Source organism: Rattus rattus, chromosome 11, assembly GCF_011064425.1.
Source record: "Rattus rattus isolate New Zealand chromosome 11, Rrattus_CSIRO_v1, whole genome shotgun sequence".
NCBI lineage: Eukaryota > Metazoa > Chordata > Mammalia > Rodentia > Muridae > Rattus > Rattus rattus.
The window spans coordinates 12,029,904-12,051,584 of record NC_046164.1 but is presented as its reverse complement, the minus strand read 5'-3'; the positions used below and the strand labels follow the sequence as shown (position 1 = coordinate 12,051,584).

Sequence of the window (21,681 nt, the reverse complement as noted above, 5' to 3'; positions counted from 1 at the left end):
AAGGGTTTTGCTGCTCTTCCAGAGGACCCAGGTTTGATTCCTGGAACCCACGTAGTGGCTCACACCGTCTGTAACTCCACTTGTAGGGGATCCAACGCTTTCTTCTGCTCCTGTGGGCATCGGGCACACATGTACAGACAGGCATGCAGACAGAACACTTGAGATTAATTAAAAATGAGTGAAATCTAAGCTTCACATCCAGTTGAGTGAATAAAGAGAACGCTGTCTAATAGTACTGCCCTCTGCTCCCGTTAAAACACGCATGTTCTCTCGCACAACCACCTCGGCCGAACATTTCAGAACAGACCTGACATTCCCTGAGAATCAGTCGTTCCAGGTGAGCAGAGGCTGAAGACCTCCCCTGGCACCACAGCGGAGTCCAGAGCTTTAGCATGTGGGCCTTTAGAGGCCACCCACACCATAGCCAACTCAGACCCAACTGTCCCCACACGGCCCCCGCTGCTCTCTGTATTCTAGGCCTGGTGAAGCCACCCCTGAAGCGCTCTCGGTCTGCGCCTGATGGAGGAGACGAGGAGACCCAGGAGCAGCTCCAAGACCAGATTGCTGAGAGTGGCTCCATAGAGGAGGAGGAGAAAACAGACAATGCCACCTTGCTGCGCTTGCTGGAGGAGGGAGAGAAGGTACGGCTTCTGAGGAGGGAGGGCGCTTAGCTTTCCAAGACAAGGTGGAAGAGGGAGAGAGGGAGAGAGGGAGGAGTGAGCTTAGCATCCTAAGCCAAGGTGGAGGAGGGAAGGAAGAATGGAGTGAGCTTAGCATCCCAAGACAAGGCACAAGAGAGCCCGCTAAGCAAGGGCTTTGTCCTGTTTGCACTCAACAGTGCAAAGTTTCATCAGAAATAGGGTTCACACTGACCTGTGATTCACTCTCCTCTGACTGTTGTTAGACCACACCTCTCTTTAGGGGTATGGGGACAAGCCATCCAGCTGTCTCAGCCAGGTGCTTTTTTCCTCCACATCGCTGTAAACTCTAGCTGATCAGGCTCTCCTCCAGCTCACATGTATTACTCAGTCACTGACCCACCCTCACTCACCCACCCACCCCTCCCACCCCCACCCACCCACTCACCTACTCGCTCACTCACCCCTCCCACCCACCCACCCACTCCTCCACCCACCCACCCACTCACTCCACCCACCCACCCACCACTCACCCACCCACCCACTCACCCCTCACTCACCCACCCACCCACTCACTCACCCCACCCACCCACCACCACCCACCCACCCTCACCCACCCACCCACCCACTCCTCCACCACCCACCCATCCACCCTTCCTCACCCACTCCTCACCCACCCACTCACCCATCCACTCACCCACTCACTCACCCACTCACTCACCCACTCACCCACTCACTCACTCACCCACTCACCCACCCACTCACCCACTCACTCACCCACTCACTCACTCACTCACTCACAGGAAGCTGTCTATCACACCCCCCTCATCTGCCCACCTCCAAGCCTGAGCGCCTTGAGTGGCTTCCATGCTGGCCCTCAGGCACCCACCATGGATTTAGCCCCAAACGTTGCTCACAGTTTCTTCTGACAGCTCCCCTTCACGTCCATGCACTGGTGACCTCTGAGCTAGTGATTCCCGAGTTGTTAGTCTTAAGGTCTGTAGCCCCATTAGGGCTGTCTCCCTGACCTGCTCAGCCTTGCTCAGACGCCCTCCCTCAGTGCTTGTGGCCTGCTCAGTAGGTATCATGGATCGTTGGCCTGTCGTGATTGATTGTTCCCGAGTCCCCTTTCCCTCGATGGTGTGCTTATGATCAAGTGCGACTGTCACTCGTGGTCCCGTCTTACACAACCCAGTCCTCTAACAGACAAAAACCCTTGGCGTAGTAGTTAGCTACAGGAGGAATGGTAGCTAAGTTGGTTACTGTGTCACGAATTTGAGTTTCACCCATCTCAAGAGGCGTTCCTCACTTTTGCCTGTAGTATTAGCCCTTGATATCTGTCCTACCTTAAGAAGTTGTAATAAGCTGGTGTACAATTAGAGCAGTGCTGATGTTTTAGTTCGGAGATGTGCGCTGAATAATTTTGAATGACATTATAAAATGAAAAGAACATGTAACTATGAAAGTTCATCCATCCAGAAGATGGCTTAAGAGGGGCTCTGTGGCCCCGGAATGGTCGGCATCCCCAGCTGACACTGCTCACACACTGTGTTGCTAGCATCCGAATGCTTAGAAGGCCTGTGTGCCTATGATGTCAGTCTGTCTGCCCCCCACCCCCTCAGTTACGTTATAGCTGTTACTTTAAAGTAAGGGAAGCCCAGGGAAGAGCTTGGTGGTAGAACAGCGGCCGACCTGCATGGAGCCCTGTTTCATCCCTAGCACCATAGGGGAAAATTAAACCTATCTGTGCCTTGGGATGCAGCTCCTCTGGTAGAGTGCTTGCCTGGCACACAGGAAGCCCTGGGTTTGAATCCCAGCCCTGATTAAATGCGGTCAGGTGGTATAAGGCGGTCGTCCTAGCATTCTGACTGTGCAGGGGTGGGAGGGGTTGAGGCCAGCCTGGCATACATGAAACCATGTTTCAAAAAGTTAAAATAAAATACATTGTAATGTGTGGATCTCCCTGCAAACAGCCTGCTCTTTCACTGAAATGATTCAGGTGTCCTGTGGAATTGACTTAATACCTGCATATTCGAGAAAATGTATTCATGTTTTTACCTTGAAATTTTACTTCTGACAAGCAGTTGGATACATATTTAGGATACAATGTGGTATTCCTATCTATGGGTAAAAATATTCAGTCACGCCCATCGACGCACCGATAGTTTATAAAAGGTTGTCACTGAAACACACCCCGACTCCACATAAACTTCTGGCCCTTTGGGAAACGTTTTCCCGTTCTACTCCTGTCCCCTAAGCTCCAGTTGGCAGCTTGATATTCTCCCTTCCCTTCTCAAACCTTTGATCTCATGAGCCCGTTCTCTCCTGGGTCACTTACGTTTGAAACGCTACAGGAACTAGACTCAAGTGACCTCTCTTGATATTTGTTTGGCTCTGATTTAGTCGCTGATTTTTTTCCCCTTTGACCTGTGTTAAAATGAGTTAACAAGAAGGAATGTTTACTAAGAATGAGCCTTTTGAAAAGAAAACAATACTACATTGAGAGATTCAGTAACCTGCCCTGTGAGGAAACAAGCGTCTGCTGGGCTGGGCTGGGCTGGCAGAGGAGTCAGGGGCTAGGTGGGGCGTGAAGGACACATTCCATCCTGTGGCTCCCACGGGGTTCTTGCACAAAGGACAATGAGCTCCGGAAGAGAAGACAGCCAACGAGTCTAATGCGGTTATAAGCTTTATCTCAGGTGAGCCTTACAAGCCCACGGTGTATGTTGGCTACAAAGCAGATGTGCCTGGACACCGAGGCCTCCGACCACATCTGAGAGGCTGTAGCCACAGAGCCTGGGCCTTCTCTGGGGCTCACGTCCCTGCAGAACATGTGCAGTGCGTCACGCTGCCCATTCTAACCTTTTATATGCGTGCTTCAGACCTCCGTTCCACCAGGCTGTGCTCGCCACGAGAGCCCCAGCTCGCTTGTTTCTCATTTGCAGACTCTAGCCCAGGTGTGCTTGGCATAGCAGATGGGGCCTGGGTAGGGTACAGGCCTCAGTGGATGATGAGAGCGAGTGCTTGTCTCCTGTTACTTACCAAAAACATCTACACGTGAACTCAGGTCTAATATGCCTAGTCTCAGGTTTACTCTAACAGTGACGAAAGGGAGAAGTCACCCAGACCTCTCTGAAGTTACAGGAAGGAATATTTGTGACTCTCTTCGTAGATTCAGCACATGTACCGCTGTGCTCGAGTCCAGGGCCTGGACACCAGTGAGGGGCTGCTTCTCTTTGGTAAAGAGCATTTCTATGTGATCGATGGCTTTACCATGACTGCCACCAGGGAAATAAGAGACATCGAAACCTTACCTCCAAAGTAAGTAAATGATGTGAGGAGACACCAGGTAAAGCTGCCTCTAGATGACAGCAAATGTGTTTGCAGTGCTTCTTAATCCCAAAGCCATGTCCTAAGATGTCACCTCCCAGTCTGCGTGTGCCTTGGGACAATACTGCCATACCCTGAGTCACCTCCCAGTCTGCGTGTGCCTTGGGACAATACTGCCATACCCTGAGTCACCTCCCAGTCCACGTGTGCCTGGGGGCAGTACAGTTTCCACCACCAAGAAGGAGCTTGTTCTTCAAAAGGAAATTAAGTTTTTATGTCTCTTTATCACTAGCATTATATGCCAAATTATAGTCCTCATTAACCTACTGTTTAGTTAGGTTCTCTCTTGCCGTGATAAACAACATACCAGAAAGCAGCTTAGGGAGGAAAGGGTTAATTTGCCCTCTATTCTCCCTGCCAGAATCCCTCATCCAGGGAAGTCAGGGCAGGATTAGAGGAGCACTGTTCATTGGCTCCCCACTGGGCTAGCTTTCTTATACGACCTACAGCCACCTGCCTAGGGGATGCCACTGCCCACAGTGAGCTGGCCCCTCTGACATCAATCATTAGTCAAGAAAATAACCCACAGATATGCCCAAGGGCTGATCCTACAGACATGTTTTTACAATTGACTCTAGCCGTGGCAAGTTAATAAAACAACGTAGCAGCATATCTATCCACTTAAATGTTCCTTCTGAGTTTGTAAGATCACTTTTAAAATCGTTGTTACAGAGGCTACACAATCATGAGAGCCTGAGTTCAGATCCCAGTACCCACCCCACCGCACCCACACCACACACCACCCTCCAAAAAAAAAAAAAAAAAAAGACAAAAACACAGACCTGGTGTTTTGGGGTTTTACTACTGTGAAGAAGACGCCATGACCCAAGCAACTCTTATAAAGGCAAACTTTTAATTGGGGTTGACTTACAGTTCAGAGGTTCATTATCATCATGGCAGGAAACATGGCGGCGTCCAGGCAGACATGGTGCTGGAGAAGGAGCTGAGGGTTCTGACCCAAAGCAATCAGGAGCCTGTCTCGTCCAGGCAGCTAGGAGAAGGGTCTCAAGCCACCCTCCTAACAGTCCCACTCCTTGGGCCAAGCATATTCAAAGCATCATATAAGGTCACACAGGCACCCGTTATCCCAGGGCCGTGGAACTGAGACACAGAAGTTGCTAGGGCTCATGGCCTGGAACCATGTTCCAGGTTCAGTTGTTCCTTGTTGCAAAGGAACGAGGCAGAGAGTTGACAGATCAGGACATACCTGGTGCCCTCCACTTTCGTCTGTTCCAGCACACACATGTGCATACACAGACACACCTCTACACGCCTAGACATGTGCATACAGCTATGACAAGAACAGATGTCGTGCTCGAGTATTAGAGTGTGGTGACCAAAGCCCACATGTGCTGACTGCCTGACTTCTTTCCCCTCTCCTTGCGCCTCGCAGTCCTGGGGTAATGGTGGGTTAACGGATCAACTCTGTGATCAGAAGACACTCATGGGCTGAGTCTCCTCCTTTAGCCTTAGTGAACACCTGGCTCTGGTGCTCATGAGACATGGTCTCTGGTTCACTCCTAGGGACACTGCAGATGTCCCTTTCTTCACCAGCCAAGGCCACATAACGACCATGAGACCTTCTTCTGTATAGAAAAACTTTTTAATTGTCTTTTGTGATTCTTGAAAAATAAAACTGTTTTGTTAATATAAAGATAGATTCATATCTAAATATTGTAGGTCATTTCCTCCTATTCTGATTTGGGAAGAAATAAACTGTATTTAGGGACCCCCAAGTATGTGCTTGGCTTAGCCCCTGAGCCAACCGAGAGGTGGAAAGACTGGGCCTAAGAAGAGACGGCATTCGATGGTGATCCTCAGAGACAGCATTCGATGGTGACCCTCAGAGGGCTTCCCCAGTCCCCAGCTGATAGATTATATCACACTCTAAACTGGAAACTCTGATACATCGTCTCCCGAGTGTCTTCTGTTGACACGGCCTCCCTGTGTTGACCGCGCGTTGACCCATGCCATGGTTTTGTGTGCTTCCCTCTCCTCACAGCATGCATGAACCGATTATCCCCCGAGGCGCCAGGCAAGGCCCCAGCCAACTCAAGAGAACGTGCAGCATCTTCGCATACGAAGACATCAAGGAGGTTCATAAGAGGAGGTATCTGCTGCAGGTGAGTGGACAGCACACCCTGGAGGCCTCGCCCTTTGTCTGTTCCCAAAATACCACTTTTAGACGGACCAGTGTCGTGAACGCTGCAGCGTCCACATTGCTGTCTGGGGCCTGCGATCCCAGGACGCACAGCACCGTAGAGTGCCTCTGTGTTCTCTGACTCATGGTCTGAACTCTGGCTCCCTTCCGCACGCAGCCCTTGCTCTCTGATTCAAGTGCACGTTTGTCTTTTCTTATAAAAATTTACATCTTCGTCGCTTCAGGGGCATACTTTTTAATTACTGTTTATCATTCCATTTTTAAAGATTTCTTCAATTTTGAGCATAATAAGAAGAAAACGTTTTGACTGTATGCCTAAATATAGAGAACTCATGAATTCTCCACTCAAGAAACTCAACACTGTAGAAATTCACAGTGAAAAAGTTAGCGTGTTTCACCATTTCACAATCTGTTTCACCGTTTCTTTCTCTAACCGTTTCAGCCTATCGCTGTTGAAGTTTTCTCTGGAGATGGACGGAATTACCTCCTGGCTTTTCAAAAGGGAATTCGGAATAAAGTCTACCAAAGGTCTTGTTCACGGGACTTCCTTACACGTTGTTTTGGGAAGAGAGGGGGAGGGGACCACTGAAGCCTGTTCAGCTAGTTGCCTAAAATCCAGACCAGTGAGGGAGGTCTTTGCAGACATTTTCCTTTCACTCCCCAGCCTCTTAAACCATGATTCCTCTCACTAGCTTTTAGAGCGATGCCAGCTCCTTTATTAAACAGCTTTCTCCCTTCTGGTAACTTAGAGTGAGAACAACCAAAGGCCATTCCGTCACAAAGTCTGAGAGAATAAAAATGTCACCTTACAAAGGTAAACAAATAAAATAAAAAAGAGAATAATGCTTTGGTAGACTCGAGAGGTCTCAGTGATAAAGACCCTTGGTACCAAAGTCCAGTGACTGCTCAATCTCCAGGACCTACGGAGTGTAGGAGAGAAGCTATTCCACATGGTTTCCCTCTAGACTCCACACAGGTGCCATCACACACGCGCCCACATGTGTAGGACACATGCACAACAATAATAAATGAAAATTAGATGTCCCACCTTTACCTTGCTGTGGGGCCCCAGAGCTGAGCGCCCAGAGAAACAGTGTCCACTGGAGAGCCCTCGGTACCTAGAGGGAAAGTTTAGCTCCTTCACTTGAAAACATAGCACAGCCACTTAGAACACTGCTCAGGTCTAAGCACATTTCCTCAGTGGTGAGATCTAACAGAGGACACACTCCTGGTGTCTCTGTTCACGTGTGAGTCAGGAGACGGAGGCCTTGGTACAGGAGGGATGCTGGAGCTCCTGACAATCCTAGTCCCTCAGTTCTCTGTCTAGGTTACAGCCACCAGGATTAGCTAATACCACACAGTGCTGCGTGTCACCGTAGAGCAGCGCCATCTGTCCCCCTTTTTCACGGTGGGAACCTGACAGATGAACCTTCTCTGGAGGTCCACTTCTCTGGAACCTGCAGATGTAGCCTGTATGTACATCCAGGACAAGACTTGACTTATAAATTAGGCAGAGCAACAGAGTAGCAACAATAAAATAAATGGAATCAACTGGGGTTGGGGATTTGGCTCAGTGGTTCTGCGCTTGCCTAGGAAGCGCAAGGCCCTGGGTTCAGTCCCCAGCTCCGAAAAAAAGAACCAAAAATAAATAAATAAATAAATAAATAAATAAATAAATAAATAAATAAATGGAATCAACTGTATCAGTATACAGTAATGAAAGTTAATTTTTTTTCTGGAGTTTCCATTTAACATTTTTGTACCACGTTTTTTAATATTCTGTAGTTAGCCATAGGTAATTTAATGTATGGTGTGTGAACATATAAGTGAGTGTCCTTTAATTCAGCCTAGACCGAGTAGTGATGTAAACTCCTCCTCTGTGAGAGCAGGTAAAGCTCAGGTGCGTCCCACCCCACCCACCCACCCCACCCGTGTGTGAGAGTGGAGAGCTCTGCCGCCGCCCTCACCTGAGCGCAGAGGAAATGCTGTTAACCGTCACCCCTGCTAGGTGTTGGGAACAGATGAGCGTGTCTGTCCTTCAGAAATTCCTTCGCGTCTTCCAACTTGAAGGCCTCCGTCCTTCCCAGGGTCCTCCCACCACCGTGCTGCTTTGAGATCTAAGCCTTTATACGCTGGTGTCACGAGCATCTGCAGACAGCCATCGATGTCACATGCCCCGCACTCCTCCTCTTACTCAGTGAAGTGTGTTAGCATTGGCACGGCTGTGTCTCGCCCACCGTAGGTGGTTGCTTCGCTGCAGTTCCTCATGAGCACCTCCTGTGTTGACTCCATTCCTGCAGACCGATGCTCAGAGCTCTCCCACACCCTCCTGCAGCGTGGGTCCCAGCCCAGATGGCTGTGGCCCCTCATGGTCAGCATCCTGATCATGTAGCCCTCTGCCTGCCGTTTACTGGCCAATGGGAGGGCCAGTGGCAGGAAGCGCTAAGAATTGTTCTTCTCTGGGGTCCCTTGGTCCCTGCTGAGACTTCACGTGTAATTTGAATTGTTTCAGGTTCCTGGCAGTTGTGCCCTCCCTCACCGACAGCTCAGAGTCTGTGTCTGGGCAGAGACCGAACACCAGTGTGGAACAAGGGTAGGTACTAGGATGCTCGCTCAAAACGATGGCACTGTGGGATTGGGATGACTTAAATCTAGAGAGAATTATGGTTTTCTCTCCTCAGTTGCTATAGATTTCCCACCCTCAAAAAGCCTCTTGGAAAACAAAACCTCTACTCGCTCCCCTGTTTGCCCTGCGTATAAAGCATTCTCTCACTTTTTTAAAAAAATTTTTTTTTTGATGCCATCCTTTCCAGGTTTTCTTATAGCACTGAATGCAATTCCTCCTTGTTTGGGTAGACTGCCCATTGTGAAGTTAACCGTGCACGTTCTAAGGCTCCCTGCATTACCAAACCAAAGCGCTGCACAAGAAGTTCTCCATCTGTTTGCTGCCCATGCTGGATTGAGTTGTTGTCTGAGTAGATACCGGCTTTGGCATTAACTGTTTACATTGTAGATTGCAGAAAATGGTTTCTTGTGTAATTGTTTATCTCGTTAAGATACTCTTACACTGTGTCAGAGTGGTTTCTTGTGTAATTGTACATGAGTACAGCTGCACTTATCTGTCGTGACTACTCCTGACCTGTGCCCACCTTTCCTTCCTTCTTGTCCTCATGTTACAGGGGCGCGCTCTATAATGGGGCCTTGACTATGCCTCTGCTGTTGCAACCTGCCCGTCTGGTCTTTAAGTTTAAACCTCTGGCTCTGCCACAAGCCCTCTCGTCCTTCAGAGCTTCCCCTGGGCCACAGCCAAGCCGAGGTCCCATACACTCCCACTGTTTGCAGTCACCCAGTGATAGGCCACCTGGAAACACCCTGTGCTTTCAGACTACAGACTAACTTACAGGTCGCACGCACGCACGCATACACGCACGATGGAAAAACTTATTAGAAATTCTTTTATAAATGAATTTTCCTAACCCGTATACATGAAAATATATTAAGTTGATAAACTATTGCCTTTAATTTTTCTTTAAGCAATAGCAAGAAAACAATTAAATATGTACATTTGTTAACCTCAGAAGCAGGCCCTAGAAGTTCCAGACATTTCCGTCGTTAATATAAACACGGGAGGGAGATAGTCTCCCTTCCCTGTCTTACAGGAGTGAGGAATGTTCTAGCTGGTCTCCAGAGACAGTTCTGCTTGTGCACATGCTCAGAGAGTGGCACCCGTAACACTGGCCCTGGTGCGTGTCACCGAGGTGCCTTCGGCTGAGGACCAATGAGCAACTTCCAGTACTCGGCAATGGCAGCCTTAAGCGGCATCGTCTAGAGCTCTGACAGAGTGTGCGTGCCGAAGTGTAGCACAACCGTGTTTAAAAGAACTGAGCCGCTGTGCTACCCTGCTGCAAATTCTCACTGTCAGTCGCTTGTTCAGGGCCAGTCTCAGGGGCTGTGTACCACTGTGTGGAGATTCTATGTGGAGATTCCTGCATATTTCTTTTCCTCTACTTCTTGTACTCGTGATGAACAGTGGGATACGCCCTCTGCTTCACCCCAGGTCATAGAACACTGCCTCCCTTGGTATAGGCGATGCCATCTGCATTTTCTTTGGTCCTGATAGTTCCTGTTTCTAAGTGCTCATCACAGCCCTCGGAAGTGATCACGGCCCTCATTAGCAGACCATCTTGTGCGCTGAGGAACTGTACAGGGTGGGTGGATGCCTCTTGTAAGGCCGCTCAGGTCTGCACCTCTGACCCACGCCTGGTTTCCCTGTGTAGGTCTGGCTTACTCAGCACCCTGGTTGGAGAGAAGTCTGTGACTCAGAGGTGGGAGGTGAGTGCAGCGCACGCTGAAGGCCTTCCCGCCTTGCACAGTGCGGTCTCCAGAAGGAAACATTTCCCTTTTGTGGAGGGGGGGTGGGGCATTGAAATCTTTCTTCTTTAATGTCCATTTTTGCATGTAAAGTTTTTTAAACATCAGAAATAATTTATTGCGCTAAGATTGGTCTTTTTTATCTTTCCTAAGAGAGGTGAAATCAGCAACTTCCAGTATCTGATGCACTTGAACACCCTGGCCGGCAGGTCCTACAACGACCTTATGCAGTACCCTGTCTTCCCCTGGATCCTCGCAGATTACGACTCCGAGGTAAACCTCAAGTCACCTCCCCAAGAGCAGTTCATTCATGAAATGAAAAATTTCAGTTCTCACGTGCTTGTGTTTTAGATTAGAGTTGAAAAGGGTTAATCACGCTCAGAAGCAAAAATTCATCTGACTTTGTCTCTCACCACAATCAGAGCTGATCAAATGATCAGAATTTCTATTTGTCATATTTTGGAAAAAGTTTGTCCTCAGAAAAATACTAGTGTAAGAAAAGACTCAGCAGCATACCCTGTCCGTGCAGGTGTGAGTGCCCTGTCCGTGCAGGTGTGAGCGCCCTGCCCGTGCAGGTGTGAGTGCGGTGCACTGTGTGATCCTGATCCACCGTTGAGTCATGACTACATCTTACAGGGTGGTCAGGGGTAAAGACCCATGAGATGAAAACATCTAAGTTCATGTGATTAGGAAAACTTTAAAGCGTTGGGGAATGTAAAACAGTGAGGTTTTGTGGGGCGGGCATAGGTCCCTCACTTCCTAATCTAATCACAAACCTAGCTCTGTAGACACCACTTCTAGCTTCCATCCATGCTGCTGTTCCAGTGACCAAGGCACGCCTCCCTCTGAATGAATACCCTGGCTTCCTCCTCCACCAGTTTTGCCAGCGTGCCTCTCACTGGACAGCTGCCCCAGGCTTCCTTCTGACCCCTACTCTCTCCTCATCAGGATCTGATAGCGTTACACCTGCTTTGCTCAGTGGGATCCCTGCATCCCCCTCCCCACGTCCCGCTCCCCCTCAGTAACCTGCCTAGAATTGTCCCAGCTTTCAATTCCTCATAGCCTGCCTTGCCGTAGTGTCATTCACAAGTCATGAATTAGGAGCCATTTAATCCACACACAAGCACACTGCTGGTGGGACGCACTCTGATCTTCCTCCTCCCTCCCAGGCCGAGCGTTCAAGGTTCTCTCAGTTTTTCACTCACACGGCTTGCACAGCACAGTCATGCTTTTGACCCTGCTTGTTAGTGAGGTTCTAAGCCGAAGCCCAGACTCTTCTCACGGCTCCCTCAGATACCCTCTCAAGAGCAGTGGCTGGCACGTCCATGTTAGCAGTTGCCAAGTTTAGTATGGATGAGGTGCTTCCCCTGTAGGCTCTGCATGGACAGATGCAGCAGGTAGACGTATGTTCACTCGCGTGGATCAGTTTCTTGTGCCCAAGACTTTGGGTGTTTGGTAAAATTGTTAAGAAGGGCATGTATTAAACATTTCACAGACATGCATTTCAAATTTCTACCTTTAAGAACCCAAAGGGAGTAAATTTCTTCTGAATATGTAAATTAGGTCAGCTAGTGAAAGGCTTTTAAAAACGATCCCTGTTAGACTGGGAAGTACTCGGTGTGCTTGGCAGTCACTCTATCGGGTTATGAGCTGATGGCTGAGTGCTGAGTGCTTCCATTCATCCCCCCGTAAACCACCTACATGAAGAAAGTGCTCAGGGCTGAAGTTAGATGGAACCAGGAGGGGCAGGAGGGGGCATCAGGAGACTGTCCTTGGGTACAGGAGAGGTGGAGATCATGCAGAATGGGAGTCTTTGGTTCTAAGGTGTCCTGCAGGTGTCCTGCTATGTCCTTGCTCAGAACTAGAAGCATTGACTGTTGCCCTCCTTCCTGTTATTGAGATCCCAGGAGTCTCCCTGTGAGACGCCTAATTTCCAAAACACCTGTCAGGCAGTGCCACTTACCAAGCTCTGCGTCTGAACAGAAGGTGTGGGGTAAGCAGCCCACAGACTGGTTTGTTTTTTTCCTTTTTTCCACAAACGTATCTCTAACTCCACTTCTGTCTACCCATGCCACAGGGAGGGTCACTGCCCCTACAGCCGCTGCATCTGCGCTGGGGAGGAGAGAGGGCACCTGGTGACTTGGCACTGGGGTTTGGTTTGTGTTTCAGGAAGTTGACCTCACTAACCCTAAGACATTCAGAAACCTGGCTAAGCCGATGGGCGCGCAGACGGATGAGCGACTGGCCCAGTACAAGAAGCGCTACAAGGACTGGGAGGATCCCAATGGTGAGGAGAGCCTTCTGTCTTGTGAACGGTGTAGTGCCCTGGCGCCTGTGGGTGTGCCCGCTGTTACAGATGCACACCTGCACACGTGTACAGCAGAAAGTCAACGGTCCTGCAGTGGCCACCGCTCCAGATGTTTGTAGCTGGCAGGACACTGTCTCCAACAACACTCAGTCCCAGAACGACACATCCATTTCCTTTGTCTCCTTTAATTTCATTTAGGTACCTTTAGAATTCCCTTTATTTTAAAATTATGATTAATATTTGTGAACTATACAATGTATTATATGTAATGACCATTGCTTCCCCCCATACATAAAGCAAAGGAAAAATATCTTGAATTTAAGCCTATTAAATTTAATCCTATCCCATTTTCTTTCTCTCCCTCTCCCTACCCTTTCTGCCAAGAAAGATACACAATAAAAATATATACTGTAGTAATATAAAAATAATATACACTATAGTAATATTATAAAAATAATATACACTATAGTAATACTATAATAATAATATATACTATAGTAATACTGTAATATATACTACAGTAATGCTATAATAATATATACTATAGTAATACTTATAATAATATATACTATAGCAATACTGTAATAATATCTACTATAGCTATACTGTAATAATATATACTGTAGTAATACTATAATAATATATACTGTAGTAATATAAAAATAATATACACTATAGTAATACTATAAAAATAATATACACTATAGTAATACTGTAATGATATATACTACAGTAATGCTATAATAATATATACTATAGTAATACTGTAATAATATATACTATAGCAATACTGTAATAATATCTACTATAGCTATACTGTAATAATATATACTGTAATAATACTATAATAATATATACTGTAGTAATACTATAATAATAATGTATACTATGGTAATACTATAATAACATATACTATAGTAATACTGTAATAATAACATACACCGTTGCCTTGCACTTGCACACAGCAGTTTAGAGAACTGTTTAATTACAGAGCCATAACCTAATGAAAACAAGTAGCTTCAAAGTCGGTATCCTGCTTCAGTGGAAGACAGCTTGCCCTTAGAAGTGATGGGGGACCAGGCGGACAGTGGTGGACATGTTTGCTTGTCCTTTGGTGTGACGGCTGCCGTCACACCTGCTAACATTCCCGGACCTGCTGGTTCATACCACGCTCACCTTCTCCTTTCCTCCTGTTCTTAATGATGCTCCAACCGTCTGGAGCAGGGGAGACCCCAGCCTACCACTACGGCACCCACTACTCCTCCGCCATGATCGTGGCCTCGTACCTCGTGAGGATGGAGCCCTTCACACAGATATTCCTACGGCTTCAGGTGAGCCTCATTAAGTCTGCTCTCATTTAGTCTTCCAAAACTGTTATCTTCTAAGGAACACTGAAGTGTTACCAGTGACAATTTGTCATTCAGAAGGGACCTGAAATTCTGTTAGGCTTACATCGATAAATAAGCTAGAATTAATTCATTTAGAGTGAACAAGTTCAGGATCTCGCAGTTAAAACGTAAATATTCCAGCCAGGGAGAGGGAGTTTAGTATTAATTAGTTGGATTCAATAGGTGTTTTATTTTAAAAGCCCCTATGCTGTGTCCATGGTTACAGTCACCCTTCCACGTTCTGTCACTGGTCAGTGCGTGGAGACAAAGCTCTATCTTGCACTTGCAGAGTTTTAGATAGGGAGATGCTAAACACTGGTCTTAGTGATTGGTAATTTCTCTTACGAGTGATATGAAATGCTGTTAGAGCGTGATCAGATGTGTCAGAAAGACACAGATAAGGAATGGAGGAGGGAGGCAGAGGGTGCTCAGGGAGCTCTGGGGTCCTGCAAACTCCAGAACACAAGGCCCACAGCAGGGCAGATGCCTGGCATGGGAGGTGAGGACAGCAAGGGGCAGGGTTCCTCAGAACAGAGTTAGGAAGTAAAGTCCTGAGCAAGGAATGAAGTGAGAAACCGTCCAGAGCAGCCAGCCTGGGCAGCCACCTTGGCGTTCTCCTATAGCGACTGTCATAGACATGCTCTGTGTTCACTAAAGCCCGCACAGTCAGGAGAAGAGCTAGAGGCTGACATGTCTAGGAGGCTGCTGCGTACGTAAAAGTGCTCTCCAACTTGTTTTATCAACCATGAACATCTCATAACCTTCTACTCCACTCATGGCTGTGACAGTTGGATGCCACGGTAATTGACAAAGAAGTCAGGGAGTCAACCAAAATCAATTGGGAAAGTGCCCTGCGTGGAAACCTGTTACTTAGTAACTTAGTGTAAAAGATAGACTTGGCCAAACCGTCGTCCATACCTGGAAGCTTGCCTTGCCAATTACCTGTGGTTCCCATGAAATTCTTCCCTCAGGGGTCCCCTAAAGACTAATAGTTTAATGAACTTTTATTGTCTTCATATTTGAATTCTGCTTTGACTGCAAAACAGACGCACTAGGCATCCTTTATACAGAATACACCAAAGAGAGAGATTATAAAGTTTGGTTATTTAATGTAGGATGGCAAGAAGTCAGAATGTAGCCAAAGGTATTTGAGGTTTATAAGCCCTTGAACTTGACAGAAGTTCATGGCCCAGAGTTCCCTAATAGAGACGTGCCTCCTCCTGCCCCCAGGGTGGTCACTTTGACTTGGCAGACCGGATGTTCCACAGTGTCCGTGAGGCCTGGTACTCAGCATCAAAGCACAACATGGCAGATGTGAAAGAACTCATCCCAGAATTTTTCTACCTGCCGGAATTCCTGTTCAATTCTAACAACTTTGACCTAGGTACGTAGACGAGAGGCTTGGTAGGAGTGTTGGCAGGAGACGTGTAGGGAGGCACGTCAGTGTTCACGGTCCATGATCCACCCTGCTTACTTTGCTGATTCCCTATGAGTGTGCGTGTAAATAACACGCAAGGAGAGCGATCTCCTGCTGCCTAAGAGAGCTGGTTGAGCTGAGCGTCCGTGGGAGACTTAACACGGACACAGGGGGCATCCAGTAGTCAGGGACATGTTGTTTCTGTGAAAATCATCTTGCAGTGATCCTACTTTTATTCACACACACACACACACACACACACACACACACACACACACACACACCACACACACACACACACACACACTCATTGTGGAGGGTATCGTCTGAGGGGGTTAGAAGTATGTGGTCTCTGTACTGACTTGACTTTTTGTTAAGTCATACAGTAACTTCTAACCCACCCAATACACTGGTGAGTAAGCCGTTTATCCATGTGGCACATTATAAATAATCGAGCCCAGTGATGTACACCTGATAGTTTCTACGGGACGTATTTTTCCTGGCTTCGTCTTGGATGCAGCCCAGGGCTCGCTAAACCTCTGAGCACAGTGTTTGTGGAGTCGCCTGCTGTGAAGTCCCTCTGGTTTATTGTTTTCAACCATCTTCCACAGTGCTGATCTCACTTGGGCTTAGGAGGATTGTAAACTAAAATGCCTTTCTAGAGTTAGTTCATTAACAACAACAACAAAAATCCACCTTTTTTAGATGATAATTCCAATTGGTTCTTTAAATCTTATAGAGGATGGTTTCTTGTTTTCTTACGTTGAGACTCCTATTTTCTAGCCCACGCTGACTTGCTGTGTAGCCCAGGCTTGCCTTGTAGCATGCTGTCTAGCCCAGACTGGCCTCCAGTGTGCCATCCCCATCTCCCCATCCTCGGTTTTAGGATTAGAGATGTGAGCACCACGCTGGGCTCAAATGATTCCTTTAATAATGTCAGATTATCCCATATAACTTTACACGGAATAAATGCCAACATTTATTACAAAACGATGTTTTTGTTTCTGCTAAGTGGCCTTAGTTTTTCCAAATATTTTTTCTTTAATGTTCCATTTTATTTTTTAATGATAAATATCTGTGTCCTATCGAAGCCTCTTAAGATTTTAAGCTGTGAATGGTGGCGCATACCTTTCATCCCAGCATTCGGGAGGTAGAGGGATTGTGAGTTCAAGATTAGCCAGAACTATACAATAGAGACCCTGCGTGCGTGTATGTGTGTGTATACATGCGTGTATACATATTGTATATGTGTATATACACACATTGTGTCAAAAGATGAGAAACCTCAAGTACTTAAGTTTTATCATAAGAGACCCTGGTAGCTGCACCTATGCCATTGAGAAGAGGTTTGTAGCCGGCAGCCTTCTAGAAAATGCTGTGTTGCTCTTAGAGGACAGCGAGCTTAGCCTAGCTGAGCCCTGAGGAGTCTTAGCAGGAAGGAACTGTTTAACTTTGTGATGTCAACTTTCCAAAAGACACTTGGGAGAGTTCGGCTTGGTTTTGCTAACAGTCAGTAGTCTCTCTGAGGTGTGCTCTAGGGAGCCGCCTTGGAGAGACGCCATGACAGACAACCTCAGGAGAGGGCCCGGGGTGGGGTGAAGCCACATAGCCATTGGTAATGAATCTGGCATGGGATTTCTGTCTCTTCAGTAGGGAGCTAACTGCTGAACTCACCCATTTTTTCCTAATGTGTCCAACTGCTCAGGCTGCAAACAGAATGGCACCAAGCTTGGAGATGTTATCCTTCCACCCTGGGCAAAGGGGGACCCGAGAGAGTTCATCCGCGTCCACCGTGAGGTAAGAAGGTTGCGTCTCGGTTGGCCAGTGACCACTGTGGAGAGAGGGCCCTGAGCAGTGTGCTGTGTATACTTGAAGTCACTTGTATTGTCCTCGTGGCTCTTAAGCAGTTTAATTCCTGTGACCGCAGCCAGGTTTCTTTACCATGATCAATGGTAAAAGCTAGGCAGTGACCGGCTGCTTTGGATCACAGGCTCTGGAGTGCGACTACGTGAGCGCCCACCTGCACGAGTGGATCGACCTCATCTTCGGCTATAAGCAGCAGGGCCCCGCGGCAGTGGAGGCTGTGAACGTCTTCCATCACCTTTTCTACGAGGGCCAAGTGGATATCTACAACATAAACGACCCGCTGAAGGAGACGGCCACCATCGGCTTCATTAACAACTTCGGTCAGATCCCTAAGCAGGTACGGCTGCTCCCGGCATTGGTGGGTCTGGTTCAGTTTGTAGGTGTGGTCTATTTCTCTCGGTTGGTAGCTGATCGTACAAGTAGTTAAGACTCACTAATGAGTCGTTGCATTCACCATTAAACTCAGCACACGGCTTGTCATCGATCTCCTTTCCATTTACAGTCACACAAGTAGAATTCTTTCGTGGCACACACCCGCACACGTGCATGCACACACACAGACACACCACGGAACACACACACACACATGCACAGACATCACATCACACCCCCACATAACACACACACACACACACACGCACTGCAGAGGAGCACAGACGGGGAAGCAGAGTGCGCAGCCACGGTTTACTGTGCTGTGGTAAAGGACCCTGAAAAGAGCAGCTGAGGGAAGGAAGATTTTCTTCTCTCGGCAGCCGCAGGTTGGGGTCTGTCAGCAGGCAAGGCTGGAGCGTGAAGCAGCCAGTTCGTGTCGCATTCACAGTCAGAGGCAGGAGAAATAAGCTCACTGCGAAATAAGCACCTGAGGGTGCTGTGCTAACTGATGGCCGTGCTGACAGCTAAGACATTCAGAAGCCCCCACAACGTGCTCAGAGGCCAGTTTGATGGAGCCTCAGTTTAACTTCAGGAGACTCTAGGTCAAGCCTCGGGAGAATAACTGTAATAGTCTGAGCCACAGTATTGACGGAGAGAGTAGGGGCTCTGCTATGGTAGGACCGGCTGCCTCCCCACCATCTGGATCCTGGAAATACCGACCAGGAGCCAGGGCTCGCAGCACGCAGAGTGGAGCTCACCACTGCACTGCAGCCAGTGAGGAGCAAACCTCCTTCCTTCATCGCCCCATGCAGGGTACACAGGACAGAGGGAAACGCCATGAGTGGCCACGAGACCATGAGGACACAGGCAGGGTCAGGCCGCTCATGCACCTTCCTGTCCCGATCCTGAAGGCTCTGCTCTTGGGTCCCAGCCCCCTCAGTCCCTGCTGCACCCGTTTGTCTGGAGTTGCTATCTGTTGGTTCGCCAGCTCTGAGGTTTCCAGTGTTGACAGTGGGAACACACAGAACAATGGCGAGCCTTCTTGTGGAAAAGCAGGGACAGACCAGAGGACAGCAGTACAGAGTCCTCCGAGCTGCAGGCTGATCCTCCCACGAAGAAATGAGTGGCTTCAGACCAGAGGGCCGGTGCTGCTTCCCTCTCCTTAGTTGAGCCTTTGCCCCTTCCTGAGGGTGTCAAGGGCGGGCGTTCTATAAGAAAGAATCTTTAAGCGAACTTTTAATATTTTTAATCTTGTAGAAACAATGACCAGAAAGAAAACCAAAGGTTTTTCTTCTTTTAAAAATATGTCTCATCGCAAAAGCTGCAAATGAGTCTGACAGAGCGAGCACCTTAGTGGCACAGCTCCGCCCTCATCACTGCAGCGTGCACGCTCGGGATCCTCTCTGCCTCTCTGAATTCTTCCCTCACAGATGGGCACCAAGAGCCATTGCTAAGTCATGTTAGGGACGGCCATGAAGGGCAGGAGTAAACCCTGTTAGAGGGCCTGCTGCCTTCAGGGTCAGAGCGGTCAGGTTGTGGAGAACTGCGGGACTTAACGTCACTGTAAAATGATTGTCCACCAACTTGGAGTTTGAGTGGATTGTATCTCTTCAGAAAGTCGATTCAGCCCAGCAGTGAGCATGCTCCGCCCCGGCTGGCTGTGGCATGGGGGCACTGCTCCCACGTGTCACAGTCTTCTTAGCCTCTTGAACAGCTCTCCACAGACAAGAAACGGGGATGATATAGTGTATGGTCCTTGTAAAGCTTATCAGTGGGGAAACGTGCTGGACAGAAAAGGGCAGAGTTCGTTATTATCCCATCACGTGTGTTGTCCTCTTCAGTTGTTTAAAAAGCCTCATCCACCAAAGCGAGTACGGAGTCGGCTGAACGGAGAGAACGCAGGCCTCTCTGTCCCACCAGGAGCCACCAGCGACAAGATCTTTTTCCATCACCTAGACAACCTGAGGCCTTCCCTAACACCCGTGAAAGGTAAGATGATGGCCCCAAGCTCTGCGTTGAAATCCCTTTTCAGTCTTCTGGTCGGGATGCTTTCCTGGTGTGTGAGACTCAGGTCCTAAGTCCCCACTGCCTAACGCGATGATTTCTCTGTAGAACTCAAAGAGCCCGTGGGGCAGATCGTGTGCACAGAAAAAGGCATTCTCGCCGTAGAGCAGAACAAGGTGCTCATCCCCCCTGCGTGGAACAAGACCTTCGCCTGGGGCTATGCAGACCTCAGCTGCCGCCTGGGGACCTACGAGTCAGACAAGGTATACACTGCTTCCCTCCACCCTTTCGTGGTCGCAACAACCGGGCTTGACAGGGGCAGGGAGAACCAGGCTTTGTCTGCAGCTCCTCCAAAGGCAAGAAGGAGGATGCCCCGCTTCAGAGGGAGAGGGCTGGCAGGGCAGCCACTCGGTGCCTGAACAAGAGGGTTTAGATGTTTGTGAAGTGGGTGCGGGCTTCCCCCAGCACTCCCAGAGTTCTAAGATCCTAGCCAGCAAAGGGCTCACCATTTCTGTAGCCTGAATGGCCTCTTTCTGGCAAGTCACTCTCTGGCTGGCCACTTGCCGTGTCAGCACCCTGAAGGAGCCCCATCCCACACACCAAAAGCTGCCGAGTCTTGGAGAAGCAAATCTGTGGTCTCTTTGTGGCCTCTGAGGGATCCTCCCACCCAGATAGACCGCATGGCCCTCAGGTGGTAGTGGGCACTGTTCTCAGTCGGCGGAGTGCTCCCTGAACAGCGTGTGCTCCCTCTGCGCACTCTGCTTGGCTATGGCATACATGCCCTTCACCATGCTGATCACACGGGCTGAACACTGGATAAAAACTAGAGGGGGTTACCACAGTCGCTCAAATTTGATGCTTAGCAGCCACTGTAGTTTAGCTGACCTCGGGCAGCTCGGGGTAGAATTTGAGTGGGACTGTCACTGTAATGGAACCCTGCCAACTGTAACTGAAGCCGACCCAGAACGAGCTCCGTCCAGAGACCTACCCTGGGAACTCGGCTCTGCCCTCCTCTAGCTGAAGTCTGCGGCACTTGGTGACACGTGGCTCTCTCGCGTCTGCTTTGTTTACAGGCAGTGACTGTGTATGAATGTCTGTCCGAATGGGGCCAGATTCTCTGTGCAGTTTGCCCCAACCCCAAGCTCGTCATCACGGGTGGAACAAGCACAGTGGTGTGCGTCTGGGAGATGGGCACCTCCAAAGAAAAGGCCAAGCCCCTGACGCTCAAGCAGGTAACCGTGCAGCCTGAGGGGAGGGCGGGCGCTACGCAAGGCCTCCTTAAGCCAGAGCCAGCCTTGGCAGGCAAAACCAGAACCTGGTTGAGGTGGAAGAGGGTTGCTTGGCTATGAGAGGTGGGGCGTGTGTTGATCTCGGCTTAAGATTGCTTCCAGCCGTGTAGTCTAGGCCGTCTTCAGACTCCTGGCCCGGCTGCCTGGGTTTTGGAATCGAGTGTGCCACCACACCTGACCAAACCTTGGTGTCTTCAGTAATCACACGAGGCTTATTTCTCAAAAACTGCCCCTTAAAGTCTAACGGAAGTTGTCTCTAGGAACTGTATCTCAGCCTACCTAAGAAGCACAAGTGTTTCTAGAATTACACGCACACTGCACGTTTGCAAGCCAGGTTATATTTGCTGTGGGTTAACGCCTCTTACTGCGGCCTCTACTTACCTGGACCACCACGTCTCAGTTTGCTTCTTTTGTCATTGTTATACCTAAGGACATGTCAAGTTCATCCATGTGTCCAGAAAACTCCCCACAGTGTTG

The 21,681-nt window shown here is 48.7% G+C and overlaps 1 protein-coding gene across 6 annotated transcripts in view; it reads left to right on the top strand.

The window, feature by feature from the left end:
* Positions 1 to 21,681, top strand: part of Wdfy3 (WD repeat and FYVE domain containing 3) — a 168,058-nt gene that overhangs the window by 132,181 nt on the left and 14,196 nt on the right. For all 6 annotated transcript variants that reach the window (XM_032916271.1, XM_032916266.1, XM_032916269.1 and 3 more), the window contains 15 exons: positions 478 to 641; positions 3,811 to 3,959; positions 6,031 to 6,151; positions 6,632 to 6,717; positions 8,702 to 8,782; positions 10,467 to 10,521; positions 10,714 to 10,833; positions 12,730 to 12,847; positions 14,093 to 14,199; positions 15,487 to 15,640; positions 17,379 to 17,470; positions 17,664 to 17,876; positions 19,753 to 19,900; positions 20,024 to 20,178; positions 20,989 to 21,147. In XM_032916271.1, the coding sequence (XP_032772162.1) occupies positions 478 to 641; positions 3,811 to 3,959; positions 6,031 to 6,151; positions 6,632 to 6,717; positions 8,702 to 8,782; positions 10,467 to 10,521; positions 10,714 to 10,833; positions 12,730 to 12,847; positions 14,093 to 14,199; positions 15,487 to 15,640; positions 17,379 to 17,470; positions 17,664 to 17,876; positions 19,753 to 19,900; positions 20,024 to 20,178; positions 20,989 to 21,147 (1,922 nt within the window). The remainder of the gene's footprint in view (positions 1 to 477; positions 642 to 3,810; positions 3,960 to 6,030; positions 6,152 to 6,631; positions 6,718 to 8,701; positions 8,783 to 10,466; positions 10,522 to 10,713; positions 10,834 to 12,729; positions 12,848 to 14,092; positions 14,200 to 15,486; positions 15,641 to 17,378; positions 17,471 to 17,663; positions 17,877 to 19,752; positions 19,901 to 20,023; positions 20,179 to 20,988; positions 21,148 to 21,681) is intronic.